This window comes from Etheostoma spectabile, chromosome 3 (assembly GCF_008692095.1).
Source record: "Etheostoma spectabile isolate EspeVRDwgs_2016 chromosome 3, UIUC_Espe_1.0, whole genome shotgun sequence".
In the NCBI taxonomy this organism is placed as follows: domain Eukaryota; kingdom Metazoa; phylum Chordata; class Actinopteri; order Perciformes; family Percidae; genus Etheostoma; species Etheostoma spectabile.
Genome location: NC_045735.1, coordinates 17043304 through 17057715, shown reverse-complemented (window position 1 = coordinate 17057715; position 14412 = coordinate 17043304). Strand labels below are relative to the sequence as shown.

Genomic DNA, 14412 nt, shown 5'->3' with positions numbered 1-14412 from the left:
AATTTTATGTAAGATCAGACATTCAGCACCCCCATATAGCCAGAATGGAATGATCCTGGAATGTTTCATAACCACATTTTCCACCGCTGCAACAATTTGACTGCGAGATTGACGGTAGAATCAGGCTCCTTAGATCAAATTGTTAAATAGTCAACTATTTGGGGTCAACCTTAGTCTACACTATTACAAAACGACTAATGGTGGATACTGAGGTATGAAATGTTTTACAAGAAAAATTAGAGCATATCCATAAACTAAATGCATCTCATGGTGGAGGGAGTGACTGCTTTGTAAGTAAGAAGTATTAAAACAAAACTACCCATCAGCAACAACAAAACTGAATCTCTCCGTCTGGATTATTAATTGACTCTCATTGTGGTAACCTACCTCTCTGGCGACTCAGTGGGCCCTTGAGGCTGATTGGCAGAGGGTCCGTTTTCTGCCAGCCCCCCTGCAACCTGTGAGTTTGACTGGGGCCCATTCTGGGACGTGCCACCCTGCAAGCCTGCTGTACCAAACGGCGAATAAGAGCTTGGCTTGGCTGCGGCCATTCCCCCAATAGTCTGGGAGCCTGAGGAGGAAGAGGGAGTGGTGCTGTTGACCGGGGCCGGCTGGGCAGAGCTGGTGCTGGTAGTGTTAGTGCTCTGGGGTCCTGAGGAGGCGCTGGAGGTCTGGAAGGAGGAGGAGGCCACAACCGGGCTACGCTGGGACAATAGGGAGCTATCCAAAGACTGCTCTGACAGGTATGGAGCTAAATGAGGTGACAAGGTAAAGAGAAAACCATCAGCTATCATTTTTTTTAAATCATCTGAGCGTCTTAATTTGAGGTTTTACAGATTAATGAGTAAAGATGTTACCTAGATCATAGCGGCACACTTGAGCAAAGAGTTTGAGCTTATTAAAGGCTTCATTGTTTCCGTCTCTGGCAGCCATCTTAAGGAACCAGTCACTAAGGGGCTGCTCTGTCATGCTCTTGCCTTCTGTGGTGCCGACTTTCAATACGCCCTCTGGGTGACTCTTACAGATGGGCCTGTGTTGCCCAAGCTGGCATGCCTGTCGACAAAAAGGGAGCGAATGCAAAAATGAAACAGTGTGACTCACTTCATGAGAGCATGAATAAGGTTTTCGTGGGGCATGTCAGTACAAGAAGAATGAGTTTCATCCTGCCAGGTGCTTACCTCATATATAGTACTCAGATCTTTGAAGAAAGACTTTGCCCCGCGGAGCAGAGCTTCATTTTCTGGGCAGATAACAACATATCCCACATCTCTCTGGGAACCAAAAGGATCCAAAAGAAGCTTCTCCCAATAGGGCAACCCAAAAGGTGACAGCACCACAAAATCATACTCATAACCAACCAAAAAAGTGGGGATGGGCAGGGGCTCAGGAGACTCATCTGTACCTGTAGTGCAAAGAAGACACGGGTTCATCTTTTTTTCAACAACCACAATATTCCCCAAAAGATCTCTAAATGTGTGGGAGAAAAAACTGAGTAGGTACAAAAACACCTTTCACGTACCATATGATCCCCTTCCAGCCATCTTGTGGAACTGTTGCCAAGTGAGCGGTCCCTGAACGCCCCAGGAGCGCACACTCCTCTTCTTCTGAATGGTGTCCTGCAGCACAGGCTGGAGGGACAACAACACCCGCAGGACATCCTGAGAGAATAGCTTGCTCATGTCTGCTGCTACAAAAAGAAAAAACAGAAAAGAGAAAAAAGTTTTAACTTTTAACGTGTAAAGTTAGGAATAAAAAAGGGGGGGGGGGGAATAAGCTTGTACTAAGAAGAAATGGTGATACAAAAATACATACATTTGCATTTTGGCCACTGATGAAGACAGGTGCTTTTCACTAGTGTTTCATCTACTTTGCCTCCTGACATATTGTCCATGAACTGCCTGCCATGCTCCAGTGCCATGTAGCAGTCATTATAACAATCTCTCTCTTCCACCCTCAGAAAAGAACTGGGGGCAGCGCTCTGCTTGGGGTACTCCACGCCCGCCATCGGGGCAAAAGGGTTGGTGCACTGGTCCTGCAGCAGCAGGATTAGCTCATCCGGAGGTTTTTCTGTCAGGCTGCCAGCCTTGTGCGTTGTGGAAGCTCGCAGCTCTTCGAAACACCGCTCGGTGTCCCGACTAGCGTCCGAGCCCCGTACCACCACGTCCAGCTCGTCCTCCAGAAACAGCCCGGCCAATTGTCCAAAGCGGCGATTGGTGACGGCGCTGAAGCCGCAAGTGCAGGGGTACTGGGCCTCGCCGTTGTCCTTGAGGTACACGCCTACGTCCGCTCCTCTGATGTTCATGTTGCAGACGCACACGCAGCAACTGTCAAAGTTGCAGTCCTTGAAGAGGTTCATGACTGACTCAGAGAGGATGAGGGTGACGTAGAGACTGTGAGCCTCGGGGATGGAAGGTACGGTGGCCGGCTCAACGGAGCTGAGTGGTCGGCAGGTGGACGCAGTGGAGGCGGGGGAGTAAAGGTCAGAGTTGTCATACTTAAGCGAGCCCTGGACGCTCGATGGGCCGCGGGGAGTCCGTGGAGTGCGTGGTGTGCGAGGCGTGGGCACAGAGAACCGTGGTGTAGCTGGGGATGGCAGGATGCCTGTGCCGCTGTTGCTGGGAGGGGCACTGCTGGACATGAAGGGTGTGTAGGTCTGGCTGTAGTCTGGCTCCACACTGGGGACATTACTGTTACACACAGAGAAACAGGGAGTCAATTTAGTTCTAATCATTCTTCCAGTAGATTTTCTACTTTAAAAATAAATCATAAATTTCCAGACTATATTCTTTTATTGAATTTAAAGGTTTCCATCAAGTGTTCAGCATTATGTGTAATGGCCTGTCAACATAACTATCTGTTTAGGCTTGAGTTTGGCTGGAGACACAATAAATCTTCTTGAATGTTCTAATAATTAGTTTCAAAATTGTAACAAACAAAATTAAATTACCAATCCAATACTATAAGACAGTAGTGTGTGTAGTTGTAAGTAGTTTTAGAAAGTTGACAATAAACTTTGATGGCGATTCATTTTTGTTAGTTGGTTAAAATGACATAAGAAAACGGAACTGTTATAAGTTATTCTGCATAATCCAATGTGCAGCTGTAATGTCAGTAGCATTTAAAACCAAATGCCATATGAATATTTGTGGCTAAACTAAATGTTCTATAAAATCATAGGATGAGGCCACAAGTTTCAAACCTAGTTGCTGTTACGGGTGGGAATCTCTTGGCACCTTAACGATTTGATTCTAAACAGAATGTTGATGCAACAATTTTTTTAGGTATATTTCCCTGCGTGATTTAAAAAAAAACAAAAAAACAAAGCTGAGTTTGTTAGATTTTGACATATATAGTGTTTGTTACACACAAGTTTTTATGTATGTTTTGTCTACTAAGGTTTTTATTGTGTAGTCATTCCACGCTTAAGCCTTAAACATGCTGAGTCACCTCCTCTCACAGTCATCTTCCATGTCAGAGGCTCAGCCATGTTTAAAAAGTGGAGAATTGGCTTCTTAGAACATGAAACATGAGGTGGTCAGATATAATATGATAAAGTAGATTTTCTTTTCTGCACTCTTGCCTAAACTCTAAGTTGTTGTTCATTATCCCGTCTTCTTTTAGTCACTCTGTTTTATGATTTGTACATGTCTGGAGACAATCCCCTCATTTTAAAAACCTCACATTTAACAAATAAATAAACTTGGGCACTGAATCGTTCTAGAGGGAATCACGATGCATCTAAGAATCAATTATTTTTCCCACCCCTAGTTGCTGTAATAGGAATATATACAGTAAGTGACATGTTGCTGGACTCTGGTCCCCTTCCCCACGTCTCTGAAACAACACTGACCCACTGGTAACACTAAATGCACCAACCTGTCTTTGGTGAGGAGATTGACATTCGTTACTGGGGCTATCAGTTCCATTTTGCCCATGGTCCAGCTTGGCGTGTACACACAGTCTTCTGGCACTTTGATAGGCAACATACACTGGCTGGGTAGCATCTTCAGGGGTGCGTACATGGAACAGCCGATTAACAACCGACACGTCTCCGGCTTGTATACAAAGGAGAAGTCCTAAAAATAACAAAGAAATTGAAAATGGTGAACAATGATGTAGCTACATTTCCCACTTTCTTTATGGTCGGCAGGTGTGTGAAATGTCATACCTTTACTTTGGATGGCTTCGGGCTGCAGAGTCCCTCCTCCACCTCCATCTTGAAGTGGTTGTTGAGCTGGCTGCCGTCCAACAGGGTGAGGCCCGTCCCTGCTTCCATGCTATCCTTGCTCCCGGAGTTCATGGGGGAGTAACCCTGCTGCTCCAGGGAGGGCGGGGTGGGAAACATCTGGTGCAGATCTGCTGAGCCTAGAGGAAAGAAAAAAAAAAGACATTACTCCTCTTTAGACATGGGTAAAAACGTTACAATACATAGTGATTAACTGATGCGCAGTCTCCTTACTTATGCAGGACAGGGGGTCCAATGTGGCTGCTTTATTGTCTTTACAGCCAAACTTGTCTTCTGTTCCAGCTCCGGCTCTTTTGGATCCAGGCTGTGCAGACGGGGAAAAAACTGAACTCAATATGTCTTCAACGTCAATGTTTCAGCAGGCTTTACAGACCCGACTCGAGCGCATCAGAACACTGAAGAGTAAGATGTTAAACTTGCAACTAACAATTTTGTCTTACCGCTAGCTCATCTTCATCTGAATTGAAGATTTTATCCAGGTCGCTGTAGGACACAGCCAAGTCGTTCTCGTGGATAAGGCTGGTGGAAGCTAAAGGTTTACTGCCTGATGGACCCTGACCATCTGCACCACAAAATAAATTGGGAGAGGAGACCTTGGATAAGATGCCAAACTCCAAACATTAAATTTAATTAAATGTCAAACCTAGCGGCCAAACGAACAAGGAAAGGCATTCTCACCGTCTGCTGTTCCAGCTCCTTCCTCCACCTGGGCCAAAAAAAGAAACAGATTGCAGGTGTTATTGTAATGTTGTAGGACAACCATTACATCACTTTACAGTAGATGTATCTGGGAAACTTGCGTATTTAGAGCAATTATCAAACTTGTTCCGAAGATCATAACATGTTTGTTTACAAGAAAACTCCACATTTACCATGATTAGCCAAAACAACCAAACGTTCACGAGCTGCCATGTTACAGTAAATCATATTTGATGAACATGTGTCTGTCTGTGTAACGGAATATCTGAACCAGGAATTTGGGGTTATATCTCCAAGAAATATACAGTATAGAAATCTAAAAAGGAATACTGGTACAGCTGGGGATTGGAAATCTTTCGATACTAGAAGGACATGACATATACCCAAGTTTCAGTACTGATACCAAAATGATTTGGTACACTTTTTCCAAAACCTCAATCATTTAAGGAATAAAAAATATTTTCCTACACAAATTAGTTTTTTATTTAACAAAAGAAGCCAAACTCCTCACATCTTAAACGCTGTCTATAAACAAACACATCTTAGTCAGTGCCAATAAAGTATTAAGGTTCAACAAACTTTGTTACATACACACAAAGATTTTAGCGTGATTTCCTGTGCTATTCCGGGCTCTCAATCGGGTATATCAACCCACCTTGTGTTTCTTGCCCTCTCTCTCTGATCCAGACTTGTCCTTCTTCTCGGTGAAACTGAACTCATCATCTCCCTCTACGAAGGCGTAAGGGTCTGGCTCCTCACTGTGTTCTCCGTCTCCTGCGGCAGAGGCAAGATGGCTGTTTCTCCGCTGGGCGTAAGTCTTGATCAGCTCCTGGGACACCTTCAGGGGGTGTGCAGAGCCCGACATCAACCTGAGACAGAAGGTTTTGTGAAGAGATGCTCAGACAGATGCAGGTATGTACATTTGTTTTCTAGCAGTTGAGGAATATTAATTAAACACTTACTCAGTGACAGACACAACACTTTCTGTTCCTCCACCTCCCCCAGAATCATCTCGTATTTTATCCACAGGTAGCTGGGGCGTCGAGAAGTGAGAGGCCTTCTTCCTGGGCAGGTTAAAATACTTCCAAGGGTTGTGGGTGGAGTCTTCATTGGGGTTGATGGCTGAACCCACAAAAACAGTGGGTTCCAAGGTTTCACTGTAGGCTGGGGGGAAGGCCAGAGGCATGTTCTCCAGTTGAGCCCCCTCCGATGAGCCCTTCTGTGGCAGCAGACAGGGCTCCACTGACGGCGGGTAGAAAGGTTGGTGAATGGGCGTGGACGAGTTCTTTATGCCACTTGGAGTCATGTCACCTTCTACATGATCGCAAGGATGTGGGCTGAGTGGCGGGGGAGGCGGGGATCCGACGAGGTCTGCAGTGGGACCGTGTGTGTGCAGCGTAGGGGCTTTGGAGGACACTGTGTCCACGTGATGCAGGCTAGGATACGAGCCCTCCTCCTGTGATCTTAAACAAAGCCTCTGGGTCTGTGGCTCCAGGGACGGCTCTTCGCTCACAGAGTTGCGGTGGTGGAAAGGCGTCTGCGGCCTCTTCTGCTGCTTCTCCCCCTTTTCCAGCTTCTCGCCCAGCTTGTGCTTGGGGGCCGGCTGGGCAGGCTGGCCTGATGAAAGCGGGTGTCCTGAGGTGCTGCTGGATCGCTGTTTCTGATTCTTATGTCTGTGTGAAAAAACATAACGGTTTTGAGATACTTTCTTCTGATTGTAGACATACATCACGATTTGCGTCACTTGTGAATGCATTCTATTCAACATACCTTGAGCAGGTGCAATGTGGCCTGTGAGTACACTCCACAAAGTCCCAAAGTCCAGTTTTGTCCGACTCCTCTTCACAGGTCCCATTGGTCAACGTAGTAAACTTTCTCCTAATAAAAAGAAAAGCATTGACATTTCATCAGTCACCATGGAGGAACTTATTTGACTGACAATGGTAATTTTGAGTAAGAGATGACACTAAACATACTTGTTCCCTGTACGGTTTATGTTACACTCCTGCCACACAGACTCCACCATCTGGCTGGCCAGCCTGCGAGGGATTTTACCCCCATGAAGAGTGTTGTTAGAGCTGTAGCCATCCGATGCAGAGGACAACTTGAGCCACCTCTGGGCAGGCTGATAATCTATAACGAAAGGTAAGACAAAAAAAATTGAAATACCATTAGCATGCACTCTCTCAGAAATAAAGGCTGACCAATGTGTTTAATAATGGTCAATATGCTCCTCCTAGTCTTACCAGTCTGAGCCTCCTCTGGTGACGTTGGGGGAGTCAGAGTGACAGAGGACATGGCAGGATCCCTGTGAGCAGCCTGGCCCTGCTGAGCACCACACAGGCTTCCTGAGGTGTTGACTGAGCCCTGAGGGACCACAGGAGGGAGATCCGACAGGGGGAGAAGCACCAGGCAGGAAGGGTAAACCATCCTCACGCCCGCTGCAACCAAACACACACCGTTTATTTAAAAAACTTCTAACTGCATGCAGAAATGAGTTGCACCACGCTGCTAATTGATAAGTCACCATCTTCCTTTGAGTTCAATCAAGGGTCTCTGGAAGGTTTTCATGGGCCAAATAATTGTTTCCAACATGCGTTTTTCTCATCATAGAGTTTTGCCTTACTTTTTGGTCATATTTATTATGTACAATGAATTTACAATGTACAGAATTACTTGAGCATTTAATCAGAATATTGCTGCAGCTAAATCTTTTATTATATCTTTCCACCAAACCCACCAGGCAATTTCCATAATTGTTGGTAGAAGACTCAAATGGCCGTGGAAAGCAGGAGAAAGCAACAGTGAGACTTTCCTACAGTTTTTAAACCTTTATTGTCTCTGTTGCAGCAGTGTGTCCATCTCCAATCCATCCATATAAAAGAAAAAAGGTAATACTTATACTTAGAAGATACATTATATTATTTGTCAACTAATCACGCGAAAGTTTCTCAAACCTTCCTGACTCTCCTACCTTGTCTGTACCACCCTAGACAAATAAAGTATAACACTTAACTTATCCTTGAACATTCAGCAACATGAAGTTCAACACCTCATTTAAGCATTAGGATGTCTTACCGACAAGGACCTCCACAGCTGCCAGGGAGTCATCCTCCCAGTCCGTATCCTCCATCTTGTCTTCCTGGACCTCCTTGGGATTGGGGCTGATGGGATAGAATTGCCTCCACTCTTCTATGAGCTTCTGAGTAGGGTGGTCTGACATCTTAAAAGCCTGACCGGTGAGGGTCCCATTCAAACCATACGGGCTCAAGATGACTGCAGGGCAGAGAGGAGTCACAACATGTATGTAGTATGGATTAAAGAGTTCCTCATCAACTGACCACAAAGACTGGGGCACAGTGATATTCCCTCTGACAGTTATCCTGAATACAGAAGCACCCCAAGGCTCTGTAATCTTACCATCTAGTTTTACCTATACATTAATGAAATGCAAATTATGAATTTATCCGGCCAATTGTATAAATATGTTGATGATATTGTGCTCTTATGCAGACAGGGGACATAGTCTACATATTTTCACCATATGTGCTTATTAAGTGATGTAAAGAAAGTGCCCTTTTTATTAAAGAAAGCAAGAATAAGGAGCTGGTTATTTTGAGTCACCACAATACAACCTGTTTTGATTAAAGATCAGCCTGTTGTAGCAGTAGAGCAGTTTAAATATTTAGGAAACTTTTTTGATTGCAGTTTTAGTTTTACAGCCAATAAAGAAAACTTTTTTTAAAGCCAAGGAGCGCTTGTATCTAATTAGGAAATTGGATTCATATGATATAAACAAGAATATGTAAGAGACTAATTACAGATGTCATTTCTTAAGTTTTTGATGTTTTAAATATGAGTAAATGGTATGGGCACCTGGGGACTAAGAACAAAATTAGATTAGACTATGATGTGTTGTAACCAACCTGTGAAGCCAAAGGCAAAATGTCCACATTGGTGGACAATTAGCACTATTATTATTATTATTATTATTATTATTATTAATAAACCCATTGGAAAATACATTTAAAACGTTTTTTTTTTTTTTACCATTGTGCACAGCTTGTGTGTTCCTACCTTGCAAGGGGCTGGAGTTCTGCTGGGCGAGGCTGAGATGCTCCTCGTTCAGGCGCTGAAGAGGCTGATGTTGAGCGATCTCCACACTAGTGCACACGTTGCTGTCGCCATGTACGAAGAAGGTGAATGCGCAGGACAGGTGCTCGCTGCAGGGTGAGTCAAAGAGTTAAAAAAAAAAAAAAGAAAAGAAAAAGGCATTCAGCTTTTGAGAGATTGGTCGGCGAGCATAACCACTAAGTTAAAAAAACACTTGACTAAAGCTTCACTTTGCAGTCAGCATCTAATACAACACCTAATGTAAAGCACTGCAGCCAATTGAGGTGATTAATGTACTCTCCCTCACTCATTGTGAAGGAATGCCTTAAGGGAAAAGAAAGGGTGGAGACGATGCAAGTACAATTCCTTGCATTTTTGGCGATGATCCATAACATGCTTTTAGGTGACAACTGTTGCTTTAACATTAACAAATGGGCAGAGAACACAAAGGCCTGATAATATGTCCAGTCAGATGGTGCACACATAACACACTGCTTAAACACAGTTTCAACCTTTAGCAAACCTTCTTGCAAGACACAGGCTAAAATATGAGTCAACAATAAACATTGGAGATTATTATAGTCCTGAAATGTTAAAACAATATTCATATTTATTTTCTAACTACTACTGGAAGGCCAGGCGGCTAAATGCACTAAAATAGTACTTGTTGACATGGTTGCTGTAAAACCACAGTGCACACTCAGCATTTTCCAAAGACTGCCCTGTTCACCAGCCAGAGAGGGCAGGCGACAGCGAGACTGCCAGACTCTTCTGTCAGAGGTGCTGCGCTGCTATACACACACACACACACACACACACACACACACACACACACACACACACACACACACACACACACACACACACACACACACACACACCCCCCAACACACGCACACGTAGACATCTTTATGTAGAAACAGAAGCTACACACCAGCAAGCAAGAAATCGCCTCCGGTTCTATACCAACAACTCTTTTACATAAGCACTCTTTGACAAAGCGGCCACAGGAAACTGAGCCAAAGGGCTGTCCATCAAACACCAGTCAGCTTGCATCAACGCAGCTAAAAAGCAGAGGCTGAAATTACCTTGTCAGGGAACTCCAGGATACACCAGCCCCCTCATTCAAGTGCAAGGGGACACTAAATCTATGTCACCACCCTTATGTGCAAGAAGTAAGGAACTACAGCTGTGCAGAACCCCACTCTGAACCAGTAATTTATGTGCTGCTTGTATTTCCACAACAACACAGACCAGCTTTACCTTGCAGTTGGGAAAAGTGGGGGTGTGGACATAAAGCATACTCCGCAAGTGTTACCTTGCTATTACCTTAAAAAGTCTAAACGGAAATAGAGATTATGCAACATGCTGGATGACTATTACTTGATGTGAAACTAGGTGGAAAATGTGTTACGCTGATGATGTAATTAGAAAACTGTAATAATCCGGTCATACTGTGACTGAATTCAGGGAATCAAAAACTTTCTCCAAACATTGCAGGACCTTGGTGATTCCAAGCAACATGAAACTAGATGTAAATGCTTCATTAATGAGTTACAACTGTATAGGTGTTCAATCAGAGAGCAGTCAACATTCTAGTGAGTCATTGTTACACTAATTCCGGAAAGCCTGTGTGTATTTGTTCAAGCCATTTTTCTTTAAGGAAGATGATGTCCCATTCCCTTAAAACAGCAATTAGCTTATTCCAACATAGTTGAAAACAATACAGCTGCAAGCACCATCTCTCCAGTTGAATCCCTAATGGGGATTTTAACAATTAAACCCTGTCAGAGGCCAGGAATTGTTATTGGAAATTTAAAGCACAACTTCCATTACATTGAAGACATTTGCCCAGTGAAGTTTTCCACACAGGCGTACACACATGTGTAACACTAATCATTTGTCTTTACCACTAAGCATAAGCATACAATGTTGCATGCATGCGTCAATCACTGTTCCCAAAAAATATGTCACACTTGACAGTAAATCCACCTCTTTATAAAAAGACAACTATAATAGCCAAGCCCCACATGCCTACACTCTTGACCAATCCTCCAATACCAAATACTGACTAATGTTCAGCACATGTACAATTCATGGATTATGGATTTATTCGTGTTCATTCACATAGCAACTTAACAATGCCAGAGGTAATAGATTACGCATCATAACGTTTTCTGTCTGCTGTTAAGAAGCGGAACACACCTTTTATTAATGGTCTTCTCCTCCTTTTGGTATGGCTTAACAAACCACTTGCCGATGCGAACGAAGCCACGGTTCATGAGACAGCGCTCCAACAGGTTGTGGATGGCTTTGAACAGGAGCGTTCGACACTCGTAGGACAGGCCACTCTCCCACTCCCCATCCTCCTCACCTGAAACAAGGCAGATAAATTAAAGAAGATATCAAACAAACTTCTTTCTTTTCTGATAAAGAAAACTGCGTCATGGCAATTGTAAACTGTTGTGTACTAAATAGGTTTGATCCCCTACAGGGAGACTTTGTTTTTGTTTAACAAGTGACCATAGTAATAGCTAGGGCTGTGCAATTAAGCAAATTGTATTATGATTTTGGCTTCCAATGATCACAAAAACAGAATTGAGAAAAACTATTTAGCTCATTGCGTTTTGCAAGTCAACGCTTATTTTCTCTTGTGTTCTGAAAGAAAAAATAAAGTTTAAATAGGATAATTATTGAGGTAAACTTTACAGTTATATGTGTGTTTGATTTATTTTACTTTTTCCACTGTTTAAGTTCAATAGCTGCAGCATCTTTTCAGAAGTCAACAAGTAATTGTGTTAAATTATCGCGTTTTCAACACTGCCCAAAATAATCGCGATAAAAAAAAAATTCTTTAATCTAGCAGACCTAGTAATACCTAAAGTGACCAATTTGAACACATGAAAGACATTTGATTTCAACATTCATCGTACTGGTCGTTATTATACAATAATATAACCCAAAATAAAATAATTCAGCCCCTTGAGTGTTAAGATAAGCATTTTCTTTTAACTATATTCATACATTATCTCATCCAATGCTTCAATGAACATCTAATAACCACACACAAAACACACACACATTAACATGAACGGAACATTTACTATTTTGATCCTACAAAGTTAATAGTAAAAACTTCCGAGTTTGTTCTACATGTGAAGCCCACTCATAGAATTTTTTTTGAATGCTCTTCTGGACAAAAATATTTTTTCCATACTTTATGAATAAATGTAAATTATCATCTCCAAATTAAACCTTCCAAAGGTCAGTTTATGTGCCCTCTCTGTCTCCAACCAATCTGTGCTGTCTTCAGGTAACACTTGATCTTCCTTGAGACAGAACACCTGGTCAGTGTGTCATAGTTTAGGTTAGATGTACAGATATTTTTGCTATTTACACTGGGGTCTGGGAAAATAATTATATATTTTAGTGTATGCATGTTCTTCAGCACTTACTTGAAAGCTCATTATGAATAAGCTCAGCAAAACTGGGGTCATCCCCCCACCAGAAAAGCCAGAGCTCTCTGCGACCCGGGGTGTGGTGCCTTCTCCACACACTTAGCACATCTGCCGCCAGGCATCGGCTGAAACTACACAGGATAGGGTCCTCTTCGGTCACGGGGAAAAGGATGGGCGAAGAGGTGGGTCCTTGCCACACAAAACGTCGCCATTTTATTCCAGTCAAATCAGCCTAAAAAGAAAGGGAAAAAGAATCAACACACAACATAGCTGCACAGCATTAAGCCAGTAATCTGTTGTTGACTGCATAACTCAGAGTGTGTGCGTGAGTGTGTGCGTGAGTGTGTGTGTGTGTGTGTGTGTCTCTCTCTTCCTACACACAGTGATATGAAGCTAAAGACTGCTGTCATACAGAAAATCACTTTGAATGACAAAAGTTGAACACCCTAACCCTGCTGACATCTTGGAAAGTTTTGCAATACTTTGTTCATGTGAAACCAAAATCATGCCTGAAAACATAACGGTCATGCACTACTTTACTCAGCAGTTATTTACTAGTTACGCACCACCAGATTAGTTTGTCTAACGCAGAACAGTAACTATGTGTGTTATTGACCAATGTGCATACCATTTAATATTGCAGTGGCAACTTTAATAACAGAAAAATAATGTTTTTGACAGGTTTTCAATAACTCGCCTGTTGGCTTTACCTGTTACCATCATGTAACTAACATTAATGCGGGTTGAGCATTTCTGTAACCAATGCAGTGTAAACTAGCTAGCTATCATTCTATTTTCATGAGCAACTCTTCAATATAGTTCCTCTGCTGCATGTGCTGTCTCTATTATGAAAGTTAGCTAGCGTTAGATCACGACTTGTGAGTTGCAGGCCCGATGCCTTCACGCCAGTCTGCAACTGACGTTACAAAGCTTGTTGCCTGATTAGCCAAAATGGCTTTCTGGCCTCTCAGTATCACAGCTAACGCTAGCTAGCGCAAAGAGCAGAGAGTCTTACCAGGCAGAAGAGATTGGAGTGGCAGTCCTCCAAACTGGCCCCGTTTGGTACAAAGCACGAACTCATCCTTTCACTGCGTGGTTGTAACGTTAAAGTCCATTGTCTCAATCACCATCGGGGGCAATAGCTGATCCAGGTAACTCGCTGGCTAAGTGGGGTTCAGTTTTAGTGATCCCGTTAAAGCGCTGACCAACTTGCTAGCTACAGCTAGCTACCGCTAGTCAACCAGACAACTTCTAGCCAGCGCTAGACAACACTAGCACGGTAGCTAAGCTAACGTTAGACAGGCAGCCAGATAGCGTCAACTGTAAGCTTTTAGCTATTCGATTCATCAATCCTGTTTGAAATGTATTGTCTGAACTGCTTAGCCGCAAGCCTGCTGCTACATTAACATCAAATAGTCAACGTTAACATGACCTGACCAAACTAAAACCCAACCCCAGAAAAGTTAGCTACGCAATAAAAAATACGAGCTCGAAAACTAAAAAACTTCACCCCAAAAGCTTAGTCCCTGGTGTGCTAATGCTAATGCTAATACCAGCTAGCTGATCTGAAACAATTTCAAAGCAAAGGAACTCTCCCCTCCCCCTGGTCTCTCCTAGCCTACTAGCACAAAAGCTAACATACCAGAGCTCCAACGCTAGCTTGCTAGCTAAATAAAACAATTAGCTACACCGCCCTCATTTTCGCTAAAACCACCACAGGGCTCCGTCATAGTAAAACTAGTCTTCAAACGGATGAAATGCTAAATTAGCGAGACTACTCATCGGCTACTTTTCTCTGCCTGATCCATGGGTCCTGCAGATTTCCATTTTTTTTCAGTTCATGGATTGAATTCTTTAATGGCGGCCAGGAGGACAACTCTGCCTCTCAACTCCTAT

General features: G+C 43.2%; 1 protein-coding gene across 1 annotated transcript in view; it reads right to left on the bottom strand.

Moving 5' to 3' along the window:
• Window positions 1-14412, bottom strand: part of LOC116687119 (mediator of RNA polymerase II transcription subunit 13-like) — a 20120-nt gene extending 5708 nt beyond the window's left edge. Inside the window, exons 1-20 of the mRNA XM_032512272.1 lie at window positions 13532-14412; window positions 12514-12748; window positions 11264-11432; window positions 9023-9168; window positions 8024-8221; window positions 7192-7386; window positions 6922-7078; window positions 6716-6823; window positions 5908-6618; window positions 5601-5814; window positions 4925-4952; window positions 4687-4808; window positions 4460-4550; window positions 4169-4365; window positions 3877-4076; window positions 1813-2687; window positions 1520-1687; window positions 1179-1402; window positions 858-1053; window positions 388-751 (exon numbers count right to left, since the gene is read on the bottom strand). Of these exons, the coding sequence (XP_032368163.1) occupies window positions 388-751; window positions 858-1053; window positions 1179-1402; window positions 1520-1687; window positions 1813-2687; window positions 3877-4076; window positions 4169-4365; window positions 4460-4550; window positions 4687-4808; window positions 4925-4952; window positions 5601-5814; window positions 5908-6618; window positions 6716-6823; window positions 6922-7078; window positions 7192-7386; window positions 8024-8221; window positions 9023-9168; window positions 11264-11432; window positions 12514-12748; window positions 13532-13597 (4664 nt within the window). The 5' untranslated portion in view covers window positions 13598-14412. The remainder of the gene's footprint in view (window positions 1-387; window positions 752-857; window positions 1054-1178; window positions 1403-1519; window positions 1688-1812; window positions 2688-3876; window positions 4077-4168; window positions 4366-4459; window positions 4551-4686; window positions 4809-4924; window positions 4953-5600; window positions 5815-5907; window positions 6619-6715; window positions 6824-6921; window positions 7079-7191; window positions 7387-8023; window positions 8222-9022; window positions 9169-11263; window positions 11433-12513; window positions 12749-13531) is intronic.